We start from the raw sequence: 26,523 nt of genomic DNA, 5'->3' as shown, positions 1-26,523 counted from the left end.
AAAATGTGATTTGTTTATTTGCTAAATTTGTGGTTTACAGGGGACTATGGGTAAGAACATGTTGGGGTAGCTACGCAAGCCACACCTACTGGTTGGATTTGGCACAAGAGTGAGTAATGTTTCAATAGATCAAATTTTATTAACAAGTGATTTCTCAAAAATAAAATTGCAATGTTAATAACTGAAAGGCCTAAAAACGGAACAAATGACTTGCGGCTCGTGAGCTGTACAGGTACGACAAGGCACCAATCGTTTTATAGGCCATTCACACTGCTTTAAAACTTGACACACACCAGATTTTCACACCACTAGCCAAGGACCCTGCACATTACAACATTCATGACAAGAGAAAATATAGAAACATTGTACACCCTGGCAGAGAAAGATAGAAAAGGCAATTATTAATGCACAACCATATATTCATTGAGTACACACATAGAGGTTGGATTTGGCAAGAGGGGGAGTGATGGTTCAATGGATTACATTTTATTAATGCACTGTTAATAATTGAAGGGTCAAAAAACTGAACCAATGACTCCGCTCGTAAGCTGTAAAGCTGAGTCAAGGCACTAACCACTTTACAGTCGATCATACACCTTTCATATGTGACTCACACTGCCAGGCACGGGCCCAGCACATTATAACACTCACATCTACAGACCGTGCCATTCAAGAGCCCATCACTTTCATACTTCCATATGCCTGACACACCAATCACACCAGCTGACAGTGTGTGGACTTTCATTTGGCTAGCAGTGTGTTGTAGTGACCAGCAGCAAGTCACTACTTAAACTGCCAGCTCACACACACCACCAGCCAAGCACCAATCCACGCACACCGCCATCCAAGCACCACTCCATGCATACTGCAGGCCAAGTGCCACTGCACGCACACAGCTAACAAGGTGCCACTCTACGCACACTGCCTGCCAAGCCCCACTCCACACACACACACACACACCGCAAGCCGAGCCACCCCACACACACACACACTACCAGCCAAGGGCCAGGCCACGCACACCGCCATCACATTTTTTTTATACAACAAAAATCACACACAAATCAATTGGAAGTAGATACAACACTATAACTACAAACCCAACACCTCTAACTAACTACATCACATTAAAACCAACCGTGAAATCTGAACAAAAAATATAATACGATGCAGACCAGTCAGTTTACTGCACTGTCCCCGCTCAAGTTTTTTAACACACAAGTTCCCTTGGATAACCTTTGCAGTTAGAGCGGACTGGCACACAAGCAACAGTGTCCACTTTGAACAATTCTCTGAACAATTGCACACCAATGTAGAAGTTATCTAGGTACAAATGGTGACCTTTGTAAAATAGTCATCTACCAAGTTCCCACACAATGTTCTTACTAATTTCGAAAGAGGATGGACACCCAGGGGGTCAATAATGGAGTCCCTACCAGTGTAGAACTGAAAATATAGACATATCCTGTACTACTCTCGAACATCTTATACCTATTAATTCCATTACATGCCCTCTTGCTAGGAATGTACTACCTTAAAACCAAACAGCCCTCGAACAGGACCAAAGGCTCGACCACAGCTCTTTCTTTCTCTGAAACATAGATGTGAGAAACGATCTACAAAGTGATCCAGGACAGACTGAATCTTAAAAAGACGGTCACAATTGAGGTGATCTTGTGGCAATGCTAAAGCATTATCAACAAAATGCAGCATCCAAAGAAGAAGCAAATACCGATTACAACTAATGGTTGCAGGAAATATAGCCGTTAACTTCATGGGACTATCAGACCAATATGAAGACAGTGACAGCTTCCTTATCAGGCCCATCAAAAAATGGCAAGAACTGCTTCAACTCTTCCAGATATGTTGGAGTCCACTGGGTACTTGTAGAGTGGGGCCAAAGTCTGGCACTGTTGTCCCTCAAGTACTGTTCAACATACAAATTAGTCTATTAAAAAAACTCACCCAAAAATGTATCGTCCGTAAACAACTCACAGAAATCTATAGGCAAAACGTTTTCAGTATTCACTGTACACCCCGTGAGAGCAGAAAAGGCAGGAAACACAGGCTGCACCAGGTTGGGGTTCAGAGTTCAGGTCTCCCAATGGGAAGCCTTTCAGTCCCAGACTGCATCCAGATGCCTCTTGCTGCACTCTTGGCACATCAGTGTCTTCCTCTAAAAGCGGCATTTCATCCGCACTGAGAGTGGCGTCATAATCAGATGATTTCCCTCGGACAGAAAATTCCCTGCCATAATCCTGGTCTTCCTCCTCTGCCTCAGATGGAGAGTAATTCTCATAATCATGGTCAGAGGAAGACTCGAAAAGCATACCAACAAAATGCTGTGCGGTCATCCTTCGGCTAGCCGTAATCCTTACTAGAACAAGTAACTTGACAAACAAGCCAACAATATCCAACACTGTCTAAAATAAGTAATAAACAAAGTGTGGCTGATCAAACAAAAATAAAACTACTGGCATATAGCAACTGCAAGTTAAAGTCAATCAAGTCGGGGTGTGGCCAAGATGGCGGCCGCATAGGACACTAGTAAACGAGCTCCGCGCGGGGCCCGATCAATATCCTGCATACACAACCACCAAGGGTGCTCCATACGTACAGTGAGTCCCTGTGATTTCGCTGGCTGAGGTGGTATGAACTGGTGGTGCCCGCGAGGGTGTGATCCGACGTACCGTCCCTTGCGTGGCGTTCGTGACCGGCGACTGTGAGAACGAAGATGGCGGCCTGACCGTCGGAGCAGCTGATCCCGTGTTCCGAGCCTGCTGCCGGACTTCAACCAGCCTCTTTGCTGCCAGCTTGCTCGGGGTGAAGGACAAGGGTGCCTCGGAGGCGCACCGATGTGTGCGTGATCTGCCAAGCCGGCGCTGGACATCGGCCCCCCGTTGCTTCGGGCCACCGTGGAGGGTGCGCACCACTATCAGGATCGTGGGGATACTGCGGTAGGTGCGCTGCAGTTGTGGGTATGGCCGGTGCACATGCCGCGGAGCAGCCACTCCACACAATTTTCATATGGAAGGGCTGCTCGCCTTTCCCCCTTTCTCCTCTGCCGGCTGTGCACGCCAGTGCAGAGTGAATGCCTATTGAATCCCTGGGCCTGAGTAAAAGACCAGAACGGGCTGCTGCCCAGGAACATTGTGAATCACGAAGCAGGAAGAAAAATAAATTAATGAAGTTACAGTTATACTCCCAAATCATCTTCTAAATACATTATAAGCATAAAGATCAGCACTCTTCTGCCTATCTAAAAGATATGTTAATAAATACCCCTGGCACTACTTAACACTGGGTACTGCCAGTGCACAGCATTTGGATATCCTCCTGCGCGGGAGCAGCTGGGTGTTTACTGATAAACATATTAAAGTACTGAATGACACTGCGACACGCCCAAGGTGTCCCACAAAACTATTCATCATAGCAATATATATATAACAGTGTTATAATGAGACTATCACTTGTAGTGAATCAATAGCAAAGGTCATAGCTCGCAGACATAACTTTCTCGCTCACTGCCACCATGAGGAAATCGCGGCCCAATAAAGCCACCAGTGAAACCATGGCCACAACTGACACTGACTCTTCAGAACTACTATCACAAACTGAACAGTTTCGCCAATTGGAAACTACACTGAAAAATTTGAGAAAATTCTGCATGCAATATTAGATACCAAAACCTCACTGGAAACCAAGATTGACACAGTCTCATTGGAAGTTAACCTTTTGAGAGCGGATCATCGTAAAATCGCAGAGCGGGTTACTCAGGCGGAAGCAATCACTCAGACTGTACCACCAACTTTTCAATCAATACAAACGCAAATAGCATCCATGCAAGAGGAACTCAGTGTCCTTCACAGCAGAGCTGAAGATGCGGAAGCCCGCTCAAGATGAAACAACATCCGTTTCATTGGATTTCCTGAGCGCTCTGAACTACCTAAAGCAGAATTGTTTCTGGAAAAATGGCTCAGACCCACGGTGCTCCATGAAGACGTCCCACCTCTGTTCTCCATCGAGAGGGCCCACCGAATACCGGGCCGACTACCTAAAGCAGGTGCCCCTCCACGCCCTCTCATAGCTCGCATCCTGAATTTTCGCGATTGGGACTTGATCCTACAATTATTCCGCTCCAAAGGGCCTTGGCACTTCGAAGACACATCAGTCTCGGTATATCCAGATTACACAATGGAAGTGCAACGGAAAAGAGGGTCATTCATGGCGGTTAAACAACGCCTCCGCGCTCTACAAATCAAATATGCTCTTCTTTATCCAGCAAAACTTAAGATCATAGACCAAGAGACAACGCATATTTTCCAATCATCAGAAGACGTATGGACCTGGTTTCACGCCAAGGGCTTGGTGGCGGCAACGGAGGAGTAGAAATAGCCGGACACATAGATCACCCCGAAGCCGAGACGACGTCACAGAAAACCAGCTAGATCCCGCCCAAACCAGTAACAGGTGGTGGCGGAACGTGATCGAGCAGTAGCGGCAGCCACACACTGCTGTAAGAACCCCTTCAACACTCTTCGCTCGGAGCACGCACAAACATCAGGATCGGACCCTGGCTCTGAGATCTCGGAGACTGGCAGCAATAAAGCCCCACATATTACGCCTGGCTCAGTGGATGACATTATTTGACAGTCAATAGCAAGCTATGCGAATATTGTACTTTACCGCCATCTATATATCTCACCGTAGAACACCTGGACATCCTAGTGAACACTACTTAACTTGATCCTTTCTCCTTTGTTGCATCAACTATCAAGGGCCCAGTAGCGGGGTATATTTTCAATAAAACTCGTCACTACCTCACCATGATGTACCTTTGGACGCGTTGTTCATTGAAACACAGAGACACTTGTTATTTGTTACTGGTTAGCGCACATTGGGCGGCACAACATATAGTTGCGGCCCGGGAGGGATTGTTTTTATTGTTGGGGTTTTTTCCTCTTAGTTCTTTATATGTTTCACCATACTCATTAATATGCAACTTTGAACACCATCGTAGCTCAAAATATTGGGCCATATCCTCTGAGCTGCTCATGCATATGCATGTCCTTGAAAGTGTAGTGCGCAAATGTGATATATTGTCTATAGTACCTTGCTCAAGAATTAATGAAGGATGTCTCATACACAACGGCCGACCCAAGCCCTACAATATAGAGTCCTGACCTGGAATGTCAGAGGTATGGCAACATACACTAAACGATATAAAATACACTCATATCTCAAACGTCATGGGGTACATATTGCACTGCTTCAAGAAACACATCTCACGAAAGCTGAATTAGCGAAGGTAAGATCTCGCTGGAGAGGTCAAGTATATGGCACTGCTATGTCCGTATTCTCTAAAGGTGTTCTAGTATGGCTAGCTCCTGGCATTCCCTTTGCCCTCACTTCCCAGATAATAGATAAGGAAGGTTGATATGTGATACTGGAGGCTAGGCTAGATGGCACACCCATTAATCTAGCAGCTGTCTATGCTCCAAACACTAATCAGATCCCCTTTCTAGATTCCCTCACCCCTGCCCTGTTCAATGACCCACTTGCTCCTACGATCTGGGGCTGAGATTTCAATTGCACTATGGATACTCAACTAGACCGATCTCATCCCCCAATATCGGCAGCCCCCCGTCTAAGAAATACTCGTCATATCCAAACCTGGAGTACACACATGGGATTAGTTGATGTATGGTGATTGAATCACCCACAAGATCGTGAATATTCATTTTACTCCCCGGTACACGACCTACATACCAGGATAAATATTTTATTTAGTACCACCAATACTGGCCCCCTTTTGAACCACACAGAATATCTCGCAAAAACACACTCTGACCATAACCCACTCACAGCACTTATGTCTTGAGGTACACCGCGGCCCCCTATACCCACTTGGCGCCTGCAAACAGAGGCCTTGCTAGATCCTCCGTTCCGTGAATCATTGTCTGACACTATTCTGCAGTATTTCCTAACAAACGCTGACACTGCTTCTTCCCGTGCAACAGAATGGGAAACACATAAATTGGTAATTCGTGGGCACTGTATGGCTACAACTTGGGGAGTAAGACAGCAATTAACTTGTGACCTTATTAAGATTGAACATGACTTAGATGAAGAAGAAATTCCTGCTATGGAACCCTCCGGGTTCCCTTCACAATTACGACAACTCAGACGACGTAGACATGAAACAGAATCCACTTTAAGTCACTATGATATCGCACACGTATGGCCTTACAACATGCTCAGGGAGATTGATCGGGTAAGGTGCTTGCCTGGCTCCTCCGAGAGGTGAACCATAGAACGCCGGCAGTGGCCATCCTGTTGCCAGATGGACATATGGCCACGTCACAGCTCGCAATAAACAACGCTTTTCGCACTTACTACCAACGGCTCTATGAACGTTCAGCTGATTTGAACACAGAGAGAGCATGCTGCTTTTTGAATGAGGTATACCATTCTAAATTGACGGATACACAATGCAATATTATAGAAGAACCCATAAAATTAGATGAACTCGCGGCCGCGGTCAAACAGATGGCGCGTGTCAAGACACCAGGCACTGATGGCTAGCCCATTGAATACTATGCCTCATATCCCACCACCCTCTTTCCACGTTTGTTAGAAGTCTACCAAGAGGCATTTCAACAGGGCTCCCAGCCACGTTCCTTGCGGGAGTCTCTTATTCTAGTGCTACCTAAAACCAGGGCGTGATACAACTGATGTAAGATCCTACCGCCCTTTATCACTACTTAACCTAGACTGCAAAATTCTAGGTAAGATACTTGCTAACCGCCTGCTACCTTTAATGCATTCTTTGGTACACTATGATCAGTTAGGCTTTATACCAGGTCGCACCACATTATAAATATCAGACGTCTCCTACATTTAATACACAATACACTGACGGAGGATATGCATCGTGTGGCGGTCTCTTTAGATATAGAGAAGGCCTTTGATACATTAGGATAGGACTTCTTGTTTGCTTGTCTGGAAAAAATGGGATTTGGTCCTCGCCTACTGCGCTGGGTTAGGACGCTATATGGAGAGCCACTAGCAAGAGTGAAAACAGGTAGGGTAATATCGAACTGCTTTAATATACAACGCAGCACACGGCAGGGCTGCCCCCTATCGCTGCTGTTATTTGCTTTAGCTATGGAACCCCTGGCATGCTACCTACGCACCAAAGCTGAAGCCTGGGGTATATGGGCCTCCCAGAGATTCCATGTGGTGTCCTTATATGCGGACGATGCTCTTATATATATCAGAGATGTGCACTACACGCTCCCTGAACTTGAACACTTACTTTCACTTTTTGGGACAGCGTCAGGACTCCAAGTTAATTGGCCTAAATCATGCGTGTTTCCACTAGTACTATATCCTCCCTCTAGACGCCTTACCACGAATAATACACTATTGTAGTGGCAATATGACACCTTCAAATATTTAGGAGTATATATCTATCATTCGACTAAAAATCTCCTAGATGGTAATCTGACTAAAGCGCTAACGACTGCCCGCACATCCCTCACTTTTTGACAATCGCTACCTTTATCCCCAATGGGCAGAGTAGCGATATCTAAGATGTTAATTTTACCTCAGTTGCTGTATTATTTTTCAGCTCTACCTGTTGCAGTGCCACAAGCCTTTTTCAGAGAGTTGAATAGTTTATTATTGGACTTAATATGGGGAGGCAAACGTAGCAGAGTAGCACTTTCTGTACTCCAGAGACCGCTCCATGAAGGTGGCCTAGGCGCCCCAAACTTTGAGTCCTATTACGCAGCAGCACATTACAATGGCCAACCACATGGTTGATTTCTCCGCTACACCCGGAGACACGTGATGTACTAGCCCAACTGGGTAACACAACACTATACATGTGGTTGACCTGCACCAGGATGGGTGGTTCTACAATAACTCCAATACTAAAAACGGCACATACATCCTGGCATCGTTACTTATATCCCAAACAATCACCCACTCCATATTCTCCGGCGATAACACTGTGGGATATACCTGGAATACCACAGAATATACCAACCTAGGCACGAGCACTATGGGTAGATAACGGCATCACACAAATGGAACACCTCTTTTCAGATGGTGTACTTAAATCTTTTCAAGATATGATTGCTGAATATGACATTGCACCAGGGCAGTTTATCACCTTTACACTATAATATTACAAGGCATGCGTCACATATGGGGTCCAGGGAATACTGAACCACCCACTTCTCAGGTCTTACATGCCATATTGTCAGCAACGACAACTAAACGCATCATTTCCACTCTATACATAGCACTCCGTGCATCCCTTAATACCCTACTACAACAACATACGAAAAATGGAATACGGTGCTATAAAAAATTCACTGACAATACCAGTGTGAAACTTAGCATTGCGCTCAGTAAAGGAGATCTCTCGCAATGCCAGATTTAGATTCACTCAATTTAACTATATACACCAAGCATACTTAGACCCCCAACGTCTCCATCGTATGTACCCAGCACATGAACCAGTTTGCCCGAGATGTGCTACATCCCCAGTGGGATTTTATCACATGGTATGGGATTGCCCGAATTTACGGCTGTCTGGCACACGATCATTGCAACAATTACTGAAATAACAGATTATACCCCACCTCCGACACCGTTCTCTTGCTTGTTATGTATTCGAACCAAAACACACAAAAAAGACAAATACCTTCACGGGTTCATAGATTTAGCATTTGTGCTATTTAAACGCAGGATAGCCATGGCATGGAAGTCCCAGGCCCCCCGTCCATATCGCAATGGTTGAAAGACCTTTTGTTATGGTCTAAGGCAGAAGCTCATCATCTACGTTGGCTCCGGGCACAGGGCATAACAAATTCAGGGGCGGAATATTGGGAGTCATTGGTTTTGAAGGTGGAAGCAAAAAATGACCTTCATCCTCCGTGAACTGGGTGGCCCTCCCTGATAAATGCACACAGCCACTATATGTTTATACACATGTCTAGATAACAGCACATAAGCGGACTTGGGCCCGATTTTCAACATTTGATATTCACACTCCGATTTGGTCCTTACTATACACATGACACATTACGCCAAATATATATTTTAGTGCATGCATGGTGATTGTTAATCTTCTCTTTTTTCTCTTTCTATCTTCTCTTTCAATATATGTTATTAATTATTTTTGATTTGCTGATACAGTTTACAGCTTTGTTAACATAAAATATGTATGTTTATATATTCAACAATTTACATATCAAATAGGAACTACACCACGGCAATATGTGAATTTATTGTTCTTTTTCTTTTTTCTCTATATGTCAAGACAACACTTATATTTTGATAATTTGTAACAACGTAACACTATATTGTATTTTACTACTTGAATCCAAATATGTGAAAATCACTAAATAAATATACCAAAAATAAACTACAAAAAAAAGTCAATCAAGTCAAAACATTCAAAGTATTGATATATACATTGTAAATATCACACACTTGCCAGAGACAGCTAGATTCGCCAGAACCAAATCTGCACATACACAGCAAGCATCAACGATATCCCACTAAAAAGGAAAAACAAAATAAAATTACACATAAGACAACACAATTCACATTGTGCACAAATCTAAGGAGAATTTCACACACAATAAAGCATAAGCTAAATCTGCTGCTATTATTACACCATTTACAAAAACCTCATTCAAGCATGCCAAAAATACTCATTTGGAATAAACAGTACAAAAAAGCTATTCTTACCAAACACATGCAAATAAGCAAACTGCAGTTCTACCACTTCCAAAACCGCAACCATGACCAATAGCAGAGGAATTAAAAGCTTTGAACTAGAACAAAAAGGTGAAATAAAACATTATGATCACAATTGTAAATACTGCGCCTGTCGACAAACACCCCTCCACCAAACATTTTGACATTTTCCTTGGTATCTAGTGCTTTTCTGCAATCTTTGGGGACAGATGGGCCTAAAATAAGGGCTGATCTGCCCTCAAAGTGGGGGGGGGAGGGGCAGAAACGGCCAAAAGTAATGCCCCTCAAAGGGGAGCGAACCTTGCCCAAGGGGCTGCCCCCCCCAAACAAACAAACATAATGCCCAAAGCATAATACCTGGTGTCTAGTGGTTGCTGCCCCCTTGGGGACAGATGGGCCTCACTCAAAGAATCTGTTCTGCCCCCAAGGGGGGGCAGAAACGGCCATGAGTATTGCCCTCCCAAAGGTGAGCGACCCTTGCTCAAGGAGCCACTCCCCAACATTGCCAACGAAAAGATCCCTGGTGGTTTCTGTCCACATTGGGGGCAGTGGGCCTAAAAGAAGGCCGAGCTGCCCTCAAGGGGGCAGAAACAGCCAAAATAATTGCCCCGTAAAGCGAAGCGACTCTTGTCCAACGGGCCGTTCCCCAACATCGGCAAAAAAACGATTCCTGGTGGCCTAGTGGTTACTGTCCCCCTTGGGGGCAGATGGGCCTAAAAAAAAGGTGACCTGTCCCCAAGGGGGGCAGAAACTGACAAAATACTTTGCCTCCAAAGGGAAACCACCCTCGCCGAAGGGGCTGCCCCCCAAACGAACAAAAACAATGCCCATAAAATAAAATCCCTGGCTTCTAGTGGTTTCTGCCACCCCCCCCCCAATCTTTGGGCCAGATCGGTATTAAAAAAAATGGCTGATCTGCCACCAAGGGTGGCAGAAACAGCCGAATCATATTGTCCCCAAAGGGGAGCAACCCTTGCCCATGGGGCCAACCCCCAGACTCAGCAAATATGATAAATTAAACATTTCCTGGTGTCTAGTAGATTCTGGCCTCCTTGCTGCCCCCCAAAATAGGCACCAACACCGAAAAAACAAAACAAATCCCTGCTGTCTAGTGGGCATTCCTGCTGCACGATGGCAGTGCGATTGTGCAGCAGGAATGCTCAGAGACATTTGAGGAAAGGAAAACCCTTTCCTTTCATGCCTCTTTTTAAAAAAAATATTTTTAAAAAGCCGTGCAAGAGAAACTCACCTGATTTTTCTTTGCCACGCTGGAAGCAAATGGCTTCCAGCACGGTGGGGCAATCTCTAATCATGTCAGTGGGCAGTGCACGCTGATGTTATTAGATCCTGCGGGGGGGACTAGGGGTCATGGGAGCAGAATCCCTTCTGCTGCCATCCCTGCCTGGAAAAGGTTAAGGGGATGGCCCATAGGGGAGCGCTTCCGATTCCCCTGTGGGTCGGTGCCAGGATGTAATGGTTATGTCCTCGGCACAGCAGCGCTGCAGCTGAGGACGTAACCAATACGCTGTGGCACAGAAGGGGTTAAACCAAATTAAACTATTTTTTATGACTAGGGAGTGGTCCCATGAACTGTGTACTTTGATTTCACCCATTTCTTACCATTAGTTGGCTTTATTGCCAGTCTTGTGTGCTCGTTTCTTTCTCAGTGGATTTCCCTTGTCTTGTGTTTGCCCAACCTCTGGAACATGGCTTCTTTACCATCCTTTTGACTGGATGACTTTTATCCTTTCCCTCGTTTATTCGAGGTACCTAAAAATGTCTTTTTCTTGCAGTTTTCCATGGGAGTGCATGTGTGGTTTTTTTTTTGGTTTTTTTAATGCAGATTCACCACTCCAGTTACTGCCTCGTGCTTCTCAGTCTTGCTGCTGTCGCCGGCCAGCTTATCCTTTGCTCCTGACACCTCCCAGAATAACTTGTGTTTAATTTTCACTCCTCCCACCCACCAAGGTATTTAACTGCTCCCCTTGCTGCTCAAGCTACTTATTAGGTTTTATTCAAGCCACACTGACCACCGACCCCACTCCACCGTTTCCCTTTCATCAAGTTTTTTTGTTTGCATTTTAACGTAAATATTTAGTGATTTATTTTGTGATTTTTTGTTTTTGTTTTTTTGTTTTTTTTTAATGGCCAAGCAGTTGCATTTTGCTGCCATATTGCTCTGTTATCAAAAATAAAAAATGCAACATATGTGTCGTCCATCTTGGAACAGCAAATTAAGAACAAAAACATAATTGCTTCTGTGTTATGATGGATAAATGCATGGGTGGTGCAGCACCACATGCATGCCCATACATCATCACACTAGGGCCAAGGTAGTGTGATGACTCATGTGTCCATACCTGTCATTGTGGAGATTTTTTTTAATTGACTTATTTATTTGTTTTGCAATATCTTTTTTACATTTTTCCTGAATAGCACTGGCAAAAAAAGCATTGGCAAACCGAATAGTCTGCAATAGTAACCCAAAAGTCAGGCATAGCACCCATGCTTGTTTCCACAAACTGTTATTTATGTTTTGCACTATACTGCAAGCTTCAAACAGGTGGTGAATGTTTGCAGATGTGAGCTCATTATTTACTCCAGAAGTGGGGAAAACATGTGCAATTGGACCCAGTATTATCAGGTTCACATGTTCTGCATCCTGAGCGCACAACTTGTAATTTCCATTAACTCATGGGGAGAACCCGGACGGAATCATTAATTATGGCCCTGGTATCCTTCCGAGGCATTAGCAAGGAACTCAGAATGAGGCCTAATTAAGTTTTATTCTTGGAAGGATGGATAACAATGTATGAATAATGCCATTATTGTCAGTACTTGCGAGATAAGAACGCATTCCAGCTGCCTGTTCTCGGTTCAGGGATTGAGCCTTTCACCCACTCTTTAGTAAACTGTTACTGACCTTAAAGAATATGCATGCTTTGTTGTAAGCGAATGGCTTTAATCCTCCTGGTATTTTAAAAAAAGGTGCTACTTATTGATTTTTACCATGTTAGCATAATTGTTTTTATTTAAGAGAGGGTTAATGAGATGTCTCTATCAGCGAGCACTTTCATGCTGCTATTATATTATCTCACCATAAACAACCATGAAGACTTTGGCAATTGTTCAGGCACTTCATTTTCAGCACTCCACCATAAACCAATTATGATCGGATAGAGACTTCTAGTTGCAGATTCCTTACTTCAGGTGTCAGACTGGATCTGGAGATTTTTCTTCGAGCAATACCCTTGCGCGTCGGTAGGTGGCGTTCGTCGACTCTGCGGGCGCCGTTGGCGTCGTAGTCGCTGTGATGATGACGGGAGTAGTATATAGACGCCGCCTTCGTGCAGTGACATCAGTTCTTTTCTTTCCACGCCACGCGCTTATCCGGAGAAGAGCTACCCTGGTCTGTTTTTGACAGACTTCAACCATTTTGTTGAGTTCTCGAGTGAGATATTTGGTGCGTCGAGGATGTCTCTGAAGACCGGTTTCAAGCCGTGTGATGACTGTTACCGACGATGTCGGTGATGGATCCTCATCAGGTTTTGTCTGTGGTGTCTCTAGCGCGACCACAACCCAAAGTCGTGCTCCGAATGCCGTACCATGCACCGGGGGGCTTTGAGGGAGTGGTCCCTAAAGCTGATGGCGGCCTGGCACTCAGCTCCGTGTAAGTCACAGTCTCGAATGAGAGGAAGGTCTTGAGACCATTCGCGGAGCCATTACCACTCGTCTTCTTCTAAATCCTCGGGTACAGGTAAGAAGAAATAGAAGTCGAAGAAATGCCATTGCTCTCTGACTTCACCCCGTTTCTCGGCTGATGCGACGTTGGAAGAGTGTCGACGCTCAAGGCCTCTGTCCTTGGAGCCTGCATCTGGGTCGGCTCTGCGCTTCCTTGAGTTTCCTAGAGCCGGAGGGACCCCTGTCCAGCTTAAAGAGTTCTATGAGGCCATGCGCCTCATCTTTTGGCAGACCGAACCCGATACGGCGTCTTCGGGTCCAAGGGGTTCAGTTGAGGGGCCTTCGGGTTCTGCGCTGGCGGCTTCGGCTCCGGCCACCAAGGGTATCTCCGGATCCGCTCACGGATCCGCACCGGCGCCGGTCGCACCCTTGAGACCTTCCCTGCCACCGGGTCGATTGACGACACTTCCGATGTCGGTAGTGCCCACTATCGACATCGACCCGATCCTTATCTCCAACGACTCGGAGTGGAGTCGGCTGATGCCACCTTTGTCTTCGATGGTGCCTATTCGTCCCAGGTCAGATTCGGACCCTTTTTCCTCTGGGTACGAATTTGGGCAGGGATTGGAGGGGTTCCTGGACCCTTACGAATACCAGGTTGATCCAACTTTGGACTGGGCTCAGGAATTGGGCGATGTCAGTGGTCTGGATACTTCTCCAGACTCTGGCATGCTGTCTCCTCCTACAGTGGCCACGGCGAAGGGAGCGACTTATGGTATGGTGGTTAGTAGGGCATCTGAGGTCTTTGGCCTTGAGCTTCCTACTGTAGAGGTCAGGTCTAATCTCCTGACAGAGGTGCTTCAGCCTGTGGCTTCCACTTCAGAACCCCTTTTGCCATTCAATGAAGCCCTTACCGATGTCCTTTTCGGTACTTTGTCCGAACCCAACACAGGGACTCCTGTGGATAGGACTATTGCACGCCGCCATCGGCCTGCTCAGAACGACCCTAAATTCCTGTCCCAACACCCCACGGCTGACAGTCTTGTCATCCAGGCTTCCTCTTCTTCAGGCGCATTTTTTTCCGCACTCCCGCACAGGGAATAAAAAAACCTGGAACAGTTTGGTAAATAAGTTGTTTTCTTCCTCCAGTCTCGCTCTGCTGTCTGTGAACACCGCATGCCTTTTAGGCCGCTATACCCACTCTTTGTGGGATACGTTTGCGCAGGTCCTGCTGCAGATACCGGAGGAGGCCGATGCTATTGTCTCCCAAGCTGTGAAGGATGGGAGAGATGCGGAAAGTTCACAATCCGTTGTGGGCTGGACACCACTGACTCTCTGGGCAGATCGGTTGCTACAACGGTGGCCTCGAGGCGCCACGCCTGGTTGCGTACTTCTGGTTTTTCTGGGGATGTCCAACAGTCACTCATGGACATGCCCTTTGATGGCTCCTGTCTCTTTAGAGACAAAGCGGACTCGGCCTTGGAGAGATTCAAGGATTCCCGGGCTACGGCTCGGTGCCTTGGCCTGTCCTCTGCCCCTCGCCTCGCAGTCTGCTTTTCTCCCCTTTCGTGGCCACGGAAGGGGCTCCCTGTCGCGTCCTCAACCCAGTCATGTGCACTCATGCTGTCCAGCCTCTGCGTGGCCGGGGATGCGGAATTCCGCGCTGGACAGGGAACCAGAGGTCTGGCCTGTCCACCTCTGGCCCCGCTGCAGCCTCCAAACCCTCCTAGTCCGCCCCCTCACTCCCATCCAGTTGGCGGCAGGATTCGCCATCACCTGCCCCACTGGGAATCCATCACTACGGACAGGTGGGCTTTGCAGATCGTTAGAAGGGGCTACTCCCTCCCTTTTGAATCTGCTCCACCAGCCGTGCCTCCATCCTTCAGTTACCTTCCAGAGGATCATTTGGCACTTCTCTGCCAGGAAGTCGCAGCTCTCTTGGCCAAGGAAGCTATAGAAAAGGTACCTGTGCCCGAAGTAGGTATTGGTTGTTATTCCCGCTACTTTCTGGTGCCGAAAAAGGACAAGGGCTTACGTCCTATCCTAGACCTTCGGGACCTGAACTACTTCCTCAAGAAGGATAAATTCAAAATGTTCACCCTGGCTCAGGTTCTGTTTGCCTTGGACCCAGAAGACTGGATGGTAGCGCTGGACTTGCAGGACGTTTATTTCCACATCCCCATCCTGCGAGCCCACAGACGTTACCTACGGTTCGTGGAAGGTCATGAGCACTTTCAGTTTACTGTACTCCCTTTCAGCCTTACCAGCGCCCCTCAAGTGTTCCCGAAAGTGATGGTGGTGGTTGCAGCTCATCTGTGCAGGTTAGTGGGCATCAGTCTTCCCCTACCTCGATGACTGGCTGTTGAAGCTGGACTCGCCCCAGAAAGTCGTCTCCCTTCTTCAGACTACAGCGAACCTCCTGCACACCGTGAGGTTCACTATAAATGTACCGAAGTCACACCTGACTCCCTCTCAGACGCTCCCTTTCATCAGAGCTGTTCTGGTCACAGTGCAGTTTCGGGGTTATCCTCCCAAAAAGCGAGTCCAAGACATTCAGGCTATGATTCCGATCTTTCGGCCTTGGTCTTGGGTTTTGGTGAGACTGACTCTGAGGCTGCTGGGCCTCATGGCCTCCTGATTCCTGCTAGTTACACATGCTAGATGCAATATGCGGGCTCTGCAGAGGGACCAGAAGTTCAGTGGGCGCAGCATCAGGGGAATCTCTCCGACATGGTCCATATCTCGGAGGGGACTGCGAAAGACCTGCAGTGGTGGCTTTCGAATCTGCATTGGGTCCACGGCAGATAACTCTCCTTTCCCCAACCAGATCACTCTATAGTGACAGATGCGTCACTTCTGGGTTAGGGCGGCCACATGGGAGCGGCGGAGATCAGAGGCCTCTGGTCTCTACCAGAGTCTGGGCTCCATATCAATCTTCTGGAGCTCCGGGTGATTAGGCTTGCGTTGAAAGCATTTCTTCCCTCTCTCAAAGGGAAAGTAGTTCAGGTGTTCACGGACAATACTACCGCCATGTGGTACTGCAACAAACAGGGCGGAGTAGGGTCCTGGACCCTTTTTGAGGAAGCACTACGCCTCTGGACATGGCTGGAACATCAGGGCATTACCCTGATGGTTCAACATCTGGCAGGTTCCCTCAGCGCCAGAGCGGACGAACTCAGCTGTCGATGCACAGCCGATCATGAACGGCGTCTCCATGCGAAGGTGGCGCAAGGTCTCTTTCAGCAGTGGGGGGAGCCTTGGTTAGATCTGTTTGCCTCCGCAGAGAAAGCGCAATGTCAGCTGTTTCGCGGGTTGCAGTTTCCAAGGCGGCACTCTTTCGGAGACACTTGTCATCTTGAGTGGAACTCTGGCCTCCTTTCTGCCTATACCACTTCTGGCCAGTGTTCTCAAGAAGGTCAGGAACAACCTCGCCCAAGTCTTCTTGGTGGCTCGGGAGTGGGCACGGAGAGTCTGGTATCCAGAGCTATTGAGCATGTTCATCGATCCTCTACTCAGACTGTCTCTTCGGGCGGATCTTCTGTCGCAGCAACAGGGGATGGTTCTTCACCCGAACCTGTCCAACCTCCGCCTTCATGTGTGGAGATTGAGTGGTGACAATTGATGACTTCTGATCTTCCACCCGAAGTCTACGAATGTTATCTTGGTAGCCAGGTGTCCCTCAACTAAAACTGTATACTCCTGCTGTTGGAATAAATTTGTGGCAGGGTGCACCAACAAATCTGTTGATCCTCTCTCTGCCCCTCTGTCCGAGGTTCTTCTGTTTATTCTTTCTTTGACCTAGCAGGGCTCTGCTTTGGGCACCCTTAAAGGGTATTTATCTGCCATTTCAGCCTTCCTTAGGTTACCCGATCAGCCCTCACTTTTTAAATCTTCTATTGTGAGTAGATTCCTAAAAAGCCTCACCCATTTATTTCCTCCCACTCCATTTATCATGACTGAGTGAGACCTCAATCTTTTCCTTATGTGTACTCCCTTTGAGACGATGCATAATTGTCCTTTGAGGCTCCTCACCTTCAAAACTGTCTTTCTTGTTGCTATCACCTCTGCTCGCAGGGTGAGTGAGCTTCAAGCCCTTTCATCTAAACCGCCATACTTGTCTGTGCACCCTGAGAAAGTGGTGTTGCACACTAAGGTTTCCTTCCTTCCTAAGGTGGTTACGCCTTTTCATGTAGGCCAGTCCATCACCCTGCCTACTTTCTACGCACCCCCACAACTTTTTCATGAGGAGGAGAGACTCCACCGTCTGGACCCAAAAAGAGGGTTGGCGTTCTATCTTAATCATACTAAAGATTTCCAGGTGGACGATCAACTCTTTGTTGGGTATCATCTCTCGATGGGTGCTTCTTTGCATCAAAATGTGCTACGCTTTGGCCAAGAAGCAACCCCCTGAGGGCTTGCGTGCTCATTCCACCAAAGCAGCTGCTGCTTCCACTGCGTTAACAAGCGGAGTTCCTGTCCTGGATATTTGCCAGGCAGCTATGTGGGCGTCCCTGCACACGTTTGCTAAACACTACTGCCTGGACAGTCAGGTCCGTCGGGACGGCTACTTTGGTCATTCGGTCCAGCAGGACTTCCTAGTATGATCTTGGTTCACAGCCCACCACCTAGGATGGCATTTCTTGGGTATCTATTCGAAGGTAAGGAATCTGCAACTAGAAGTCTCTATCAGATGTACAAGTTACTTACCTTCAGTAACAAAATATCTGGTAGAGACATATTCTAGTTGCAGATTCTTACTGCCTCCCATCCTCCCCGCTTGCAAACTGATCTCTAGGGACAGGGGTTCCCCTTTCAGGTCCTTAGCTCTGGCGCACCAATCTCAGTGTTCTTAGCAGATCTGCGCTTTGGCGTGGAAAGTCGTTAAAAGAAACTGACGTCACTGCATGAAGGCAATGTCTATATACTACTCCCGACGTCATCACGGCGACTACGACGCCAACAATGCCCGCGGAGTCGACCGACACCACCTACTGACGCACAAGGGTATTGCTCGAAGAAAAATCTCTGGATCCAGTCTGACGCCTGGGGGAAAATCTAAGGTAATGAATCTGCAACTAGAATATGCCTCTACCAGATATTTTGTTACCGAAGGTAAGTAACTTGTACTTTTATTCCTGCCAACCAGGGACGCATACTTCCCCTTACAAAGAGTACATTTTCTTCCCTTCAAGAGCGGAAAACAACCAAAAGGTGGTTTGTGATTACATGTAATTGTTTGTGGGTGATAGTTTACTATTGCAGGTACACCCATAGAGGAAAACCCTCAAAACAAACCCTAAAGTTCAATTCATAAAATTTCACCATACTGCCAAAATGTCTGCATTCGAAAATCCCATTTGTGAGGTTACAGACACCTGTACCCCAGTGAAGAGCCTGAGGCTGTTTGGATGTCTATAACAGCACAATTAGTGGATGGAGAAATAGGACGAAAGCAGGTATGGGAAATCGAACACATAAAGAACAAGGGCAGGAAGGTGTGGAGCCAAGGCACCGGTAAGAGGCAGGCGAGAGATAAGGGGAAAAAATGACTCCCTAGAAAACAGAAGGACACAGAATTGGTCAATAGAAAGAGGTGAGAGAGGGGTTAATCTGATCTAAAATGTCCTAAGCTAATGACTGGAAGAGGAAAAATACAAAAGCCAGTGGTTTGATTGGGCTCACCCAAAGTTCGCCTTTTAAGTGTATTTTAAAACATTGGACAAACTGTTGATGACAGACAGCTAAAACTTTGTCGACAAGATCTAAACAAGCATTTGCAGTGTAGCAGCTCTCACATTCGCGAGAGTTAAAGTTATTGGCATTGTAAATGCATAGTTGGATTTTTCTTGCCACATAAATTGGTCAACTCTGGCTCATATTTTGGTCCTTTTCTACCACATAATTCCAGTGGCCCTGCATATAACAAAAACACTTCCATTTACCTTCTTTCTTTATCTGCACATTTTAATTTGTGGTCAACATCAATTCTTAACAATAAGAAGGTGGAAAACACACACCATGTCTTTCAAGTGGTAATCCTCTTTACTTCTTGTTACTGGTACCGTATTTCAGTCAATTCATGGCATACCTTTTGAACAGATATGTTTTAGAATTAAAACATGCATACTTATTTGGTGTTACAGCTGCAGGACTAAAAACCTAAAGGACAGAGGTTATACCTACATGCATGTAGCCAGTACCCCTACATGGGGTAGCAGGCGCTATATGGATGCAGCAGTACAATACATTGTAACATATAATGCGCACCCCTCCCCCCCTTTTACTGCTGATGCCAGAGGTCTGGAAGGAATCTAGTCAGCCACCGGAAGCAGCGTGTGCAGAGACAGGATTCATTAAATAAAAATCAAGCCTGACGTTTTCTGCTGTAGCAGCGACTGCACTTTCTGAGGAAACAATGCTGTTTTTTTGTTTGTTTTTTTAGTTAGGCAGCTGAGGGGAGTGAAGAGTGAAAAAACAACTCCACAGCTTCTGAAGGGGGAGGGCGGAGAAAGAACAGGATTAGCCTGCTGGGAAGTTGCCTTTCACTTTGTACCAGCGTTTCTCGTAAAGCAACAACTGTTTTAAAGAATGCTGGTTTTAAGGGTTAGTGAAAAAATACCGCTTTACCTCATTGCTCTTGGGAAACACAGGAGAAGAAGCAGTTGAAGTAAGGCATGAGTACGAATCAGTCCCACATCTCTTGCTTTGGCATGGGGTCTTGAATGGGTACACACACGCACATGGCGGGTGGAGAAATGAAAATGCACCTTAGGCCATGCTGTCAGCCGGGCTGGCTGCTCGGAAGCGGTGCTGTGCACGGTACCCCCTCACCTTCCATGCCCTCTGAACATCCCAGGACTGAGCTCTTATGCTGTAAGACACTGCCCCTGCTCTGGGCTCAGCTTCTGCTGCATTTCAGTTGCATTTCATATTTAGCTGAAGGGATAGCAGAACGCGGCATATAATAACACTCTGCTGCCACCCTGAGGGTAGGCTCACAAGAGGCTTGGTCCGCCATCCACCATGCTCAAAAGAGAAGCAAGACTGCTGTGGAAGAGGGGGAGTGATCAACAGGCAGCCAACAGTGATGCAGAGTTAATACAATTTTAAGAACTTTGCTTGTAGTGCGGTGTCAGTGAAGCGTGTGCAACGTAACTGGTGTTCATGCAAAGTGCTTCAAACTGCCATGGCCGCCATGGAGTGCAAAGGGGAGAGACAAAGAAAAAACTAGTGTGCCCACACTAAAGTATATGGCCAGTCGTGCAATAATCCAGAGTCAGTCTTCAAGGTGGTAACAAAACAGTCTCAAGGCGGGACAAACGTAAAGCATTTACCTACAAAATCAATGGAATTTTGAAAGGCAGGCCCAGGAACAAATGAAAGTGATGGGCATGTTTAAAGCCCACAGAATAGATTACAACATGTCAAAGAGCAGCACTTGCCACACTCAACCTAAAAATTGAATACTAGCTTGTAACAGTTGTAATCTTATCTGTGTGAGGGTGTAGTGGTGTAATGTTGTTTATAAGTGTTTTCTGACCCAATATTCTTGTAAATATTACTTTGTTTAGACATGCGATTTCTATGAAGTAATGTTGTTGTATGCACTGAGAAATGACTAAGGACTTTGCTACAAAATGTAAAAATGTGCCACAGTTTATTTTGTTTGTTCATGCTCCAACTTTTTGTTCTAAGACCAAATTATTATTCTTAATGTGATTCAGTGGGGGCTCTCTGGGTTCTAGTAATGATAAAGTGGGGATCCTCAGAAGTCAAAATGTAGCGAACCACTGTCCTATAGAAAGGGCAACGTTCCAAATATTTTTTTTTTTTTAAAACCTGACATAGCTTTACCTGTACCCACTACCAAGTGATAAACCCTTTTGGCTACCCCAAATGCCCCATGAGACCCTTTCATGCCCTATTCAAGCACATTGAACTTCTCATTCAGGTTTAAAGCCGGTCTTAATTTACTGAATAGTGCACGATTTACCAAATATTTAAAGGTTTGAAATTGACTTTGTTAACTATCTTCCAAAAGCTAGAAACGCCCATATCATGAACATGTAAAATAGTTTTTGTACATAGTTAGACAGAATTCTTACAATAATGTTAAAAAGGAAATCTGTAGTGTTCTACTTCCTACACTCCAAACATCGAGGATATTGCAGACGCTGATATAACTGCTCAATACATTTTAGATCCTGAAGCCCTCATACTGCAACTTTCTTGCTAGGCAAAGCTAAATCTATAGAGCTTCAAGCAACTCCAATCAGTTCGGTAGAATCACAAATTAATAACTCTAGCGGTTTCTACTGATAGATGGCCAGGATCTTGGAGGGATTACATGAATTTCAAAACCAAGTCTTTATGTCTATACTGGAAAACCTACGGAAACATGTGCTTAACAGGCTAATTTCCACACACCACTATGAAAAAACATGGTTTCAGCTCTGCACCATGACCAGCTAGGAGTCGATAACTACCACATCAGGTGAGTTTTGAGCAAAACGCCATCCAATTTTCAAATAGTGAATTGATATTTACTTTTCAATGACAGACTTCCACTTAGTGAAAACCGGCAACCATACAAGAGTGAAAACTACACATTAAGAGAATTCAGGGTTAGGTGATTAGATTTGATTGTGCATCGATTGCTTTCATATACTTCACGAAGGAGTGGTGCCTACAATGCAGAAACTGGCAGATAAACTAGTCTTTACTTGAAGAAGCAGCCAAAGAATGGATTAGTTACTTACACTGCAGTAAAGCTCACTGCACGCTTAGGCCCCCTCAAAGGTTCAATTATTTGTCAAAGATCAATGAGTGCATGAGGAGGCAATCTTGTAATTTACCATAAATTGCAGCCTCACATGACCGAGCCTTATAAGTTTCTGAACGCTGGTAAAACATGTTTATAACGAATGATAGGGTACTTAAAATGTATTGGGCCTGAAATAACCTACTAAGTATTGTGGCAGCAGATGTCTCCAGACAGTGAAAAACACTGTCCCCGCCTATATAATTTGCCAAATGTTATTTCACGGTACATGAAGTACAGTATAAAAGTCACTTTTGGACCTTAAAAGCCTACGGTGCCCCAACTCTACCGGAGAGAGCCCACAAATTACCTGAAGTCAATACCGGATATGTTTGTCTGTACTTACCCCAGTAATCCAAGATTGTGTAACAAACTTTACACCCTGACAGACAAAAGATCTTTGACTAGATCTTTTAGGGATCAAAAAGATAACCAAGTGTTAAGTCATACACTCAGATATTACAATACAATTGTACTTTGATATTCTTCAATAATAGGCGTCGCCCCACTCAAGAAAAATCTTGCATCAGCTGGTGCAAAATCAACCAATACATCTTTCAGAAAAGTCGAGAAGGTCTTGTGAATAGTTAAATCACTCTAACCTGTCACAATTAAACTGGAAACCAAGTGTAAGTTGGCTTGCCCTAGTAGAAATCGTGTGCACCAAACTGAGGTATCACATAACCTTATTGCCCCTTGTTCTCGGAAGTGAGTCGAGCACCACTTCTTTCCTGAGCAGTCTCCCACGAGATGGCTATCACATCACCCAATATTTGTTAACACTGTGTATGGAGGTAGATGTGAGGATCATGCAATACAATGCACAAAAACAGCACCCTTACAAAGCTCACGCAGATTACAGCAAATGTATGAACCTTGATTGGGATTTTTGGGCAAACCATCTTGCTATGTGCAAGGTTCTAAACGTACCCCTCCCCGTTGATGTGGACCCACCTGTACCTGCTCATCTACTGGGTTGGCAGCACCAAAATGATGACCAGTTGTATTCAGCCCACATAGTGCACCTTAGGAGACAGATGGTACATATTCTGCTTGTCTCCCCATCTCCAATGCTATGCTGGACTGCTGAGATAGTGTTAGACCTCAGTGGGTCCAGGGAATCTGCATGATGCTGACTCAAAACTAGCTTAGAACCAATTGTCCACCACATGTTCCCACAACTGGTCCTCAGTCCTGCAAGTCTAACCCACATATCCTTAATCAGGATTACTCCATTAACCATCCTTCCAATATCCATCCTCTTGCACCTCATCAGGAGATAACTGCATGGAAGCCCAGTGTCCCAGTCCTGCAGTGGGTACTCCTCCTCTGCAAGTTGTCACTCATGCAAACTTGCAAACATTAACAGACTTCAGCAACCCCAGGCTAAAGGATTGGGGCACAACGTGCAGTCATATGCACTACTGAAGGGGTCTATTTAGGCTTACAATACAGCCAATAGCCAACAAGACAACTATGGCTGATTCTCACATTTCAAATTAAATTTTTTAAAAACTATAACAGCAGGTTGGCAACAGATGAAAAATAAGACTTAAGTGTGCAAGAGCTGAAAGGTGATTGTGTAAACTAGTCACACGTCTTCAGTTTGACACCAGCAAACTCAGCATTCCGATTTCAAAGAATATGCAAAGCCTTGATGCTTTAGAATACCTTTAGCTGGGGGGGGGGGAGGCTACTTCCAATTGGGATTATCATTCTACGGTAAAGGGGAAATACAGGAGACTACTAACGAGCAGGATTTGCTAGCTGTGTCCTGGTAGAAAAATCTTTGTCCGAACCACAGCGACTATTACTGATATTTGCAGAGAAATGTTGTGTTTGTTTAATTCAGCATCCATAAAAAAAGGGTCTTTAAGACTAAACAGGACCTCACATATGAAAAATGGGAGGGTGTCACAGAGGTTAATTGCAGTAATATTAGTGAGCTGTTGCTGTGTTACAAGTATTAAAAACACACATCACTATCCCTGAATGTTAGATATAAACACATTAAGAATTTGGATGGGTGTGCCTGTGCATTGTTAGTGACTGGCAAAAGAGGGCAAGAAAGAGCTGGAACTGGATATAAATTCAAATCTGTTACAAACGGGGCCCCCACAATAAGTTTGGCCCAGAGCCCCCAAAATCCTTAAGATGCCCCACGGGAGAACTAAGGCAAAAGTATGATAAATGTAGGGAAGTGGGTTAGGCTGCAGTTGTCAGTAGCTAGGGGAGTATATGTTATGAAGGTGGTTCTTCTCCTGACAAGCGTTTGCTAAAGAGTTTACGACAGACGTGGAGCTTTACATGGGGCAAAATTGAGTCATGATGGCTGACATCTCCTCGCTGCTGTTACCAAGAAGAAGTTGGACCTGGTAGGGCAACTTTTAAACAACATGACAAGTGCTAATCTGTGTAAACACACTTTTGAATCCCACACTTTCAGTGGCTGAACCATTCTATTATATGGTATGCAGGGCACAAGAGAGGGGCTTAAGGGGCAGAAGAAAGAGAGAGGAATGCAGATTTGTAGGTTAAGTAAGTGGAATAAAAAGCACATTACTTTGTGAAATGACTAACATGTTTTAAGTCTTTTCTAACAGAGAGAGGGAGAGAGTGTGGACACGTTTTTGCCTGTGTGTAAAAATTCCTGGTGAAGTCCGAAAGACACCGCAACATACCCCACTGAAAGCACCTTTCCATGCCACAAAGTATGACAGGGTATACATTTTAAAGTGCCTTCAAGCTCAGCATCTATGTGAATTCATGATTGCTGGATGACTTTTGGCTTAAAATCTTCTCCAAACTCACCATGGATATTTTGCAGTTTTATATAGTGCAAACTCAACTGGCAGGCATGATAGCACTTTACAGGAGCACCAATTATATTACCCAAGTGCAGGTTCATTTTTTGGGGGGAACAGGAAGATTAAGTGAATTGTCCAGAATCACAGGATGGTGAACTGACGCCAATACTCAAACCTTGTTCCCCAGTTACAAAGAAAGCAGCTTAGGAGCTACGCCACATTAGAGACATCTGTTGACGGAGAGTGTTAATTATAGTGGTAACGCTTTGGATAGCATGGACAAAAAAACAAGATTAAGTAAAGCCTGTGAAATGTGAACAGGAAGAACATGGTTACGTTAACGCCTTTACACATATAGTATGCTGGCTGAAAAAACCCTGCAACATTTACCATTATAACGTGCACGGAGCAGGGAAAGGCTGCTGTACTGCAGTCTATCCCTAGATATTCTTTGGTACCTCTTTTGGCCACATAAAGTAATTCACCCTGCAGTCTTGAATTCAACACATCCCCAATGACTTTCAGGCGTTGTGCTGAAAAATGAAGCGCAATGCCCTTTTTGTGAAAAGTTTGACGCTGTGCATTCAGGTTATGAGAGAAGGGGAGACAAAAGTAATATGATGTTTGAAAATAAAAATAAGTACGAGGTCACAGTATATCCATAGTTATGGAAAGCGTTTTTCTGATCAAGTATGCAGTATATGAGACTTCACGTCCTCATATAAAGCACTTAGACACCACAAAGAAACAGCAGCATTCCTAAAACAAGGAAGAGGAAGAAACGACATACTGCCACACAGTGTGAAGCAGTAAAACAAAAGAAAAAAATAGTGCCCACACTAAGATATATAGCCGATCCTGCAGTCATCCATGTAACAGGGTCAGTCAGTGGTAGCAAAGCAGACTCAATGTGAGACAAACGTGAAGCATTTTCCTACGAAATCAAGGGAATTTTGAAAGGCCGGCCAACGAACGAATGAATGAAAGTGATGGGTGTGAGATGGGTGTGGTTAAAGCCCACAGATGTAGATTACAACATGTCAAGAGACCGATTTTGCGTGCTGCCTAGGCTCGACCTAAAAAGAGACAGGTAAGTAGGGTAATCCTATTACTCGGCATGTTGAACTTTATCAGACCAATGCATGTAATGAATGCCAAGAGGACCAGAACTTATCACATGCTATCTCAGCCAGATATTGTAATGGCTAAATCTTTACAGCATCTCATGACCTAAATTTCGTTCCATTTATTTTCAGATAACAGTGATTTAATTGCATGCACTGTCATTACGAAAGATGGAGGTCAAGTTCAGCGTTTTCTGGCAGTGGATATATATCAAATGAGTTTGGTGGAACCAGATAACAAGCGGCTTGGTTGGGGAGTGGTGAAGTTTGCAGGTCTTCTGCAGGTAAGAAACTATACTTACAGCCCACCTCAGGG

At 45.4% G+C, this 26,523-nt stretch overlaps 1 protein-coding gene across 3 annotated transcripts in view; it reads left to right on the top strand.

Annotated features, from left to right (window-relative positions):
- Positions 1-26,523, top strand: part of CLEC16A (C-type lectin domain containing 16A) — a 462,030-nt gene that overhangs the window by 269,204 nt on the left and 166,303 nt on the right. For all 3 annotated transcript variants that reach the window (XM_069210166.1, XM_069210165.1, XM_069210163.1), the window contains exon 19: positions 26,340-26,491. In XM_069210166.1, coding sequence (XP_069066267.1) covers positions 26,340-26,491 — 152 coding nt within the window. The remainder of the gene's footprint in view (positions 1-26,339; positions 26,492-26,523) is intronic.

This window comes from Pleurodeles waltl, chromosome 10 (assembly GCF_031143425.1).
Source record: "Pleurodeles waltl isolate 20211129_DDA chromosome 10, aPleWal1.hap1.20221129, whole genome shotgun sequence".
NCBI lineage: Eukaryota > Metazoa > Chordata > Amphibia > Caudata > Salamandridae > Pleurodeles > Pleurodeles waltl.
Note: the sequence above shows the minus strand (reverse complement) of the source record. Positions and strands in the feature narration are given on the sequence as shown.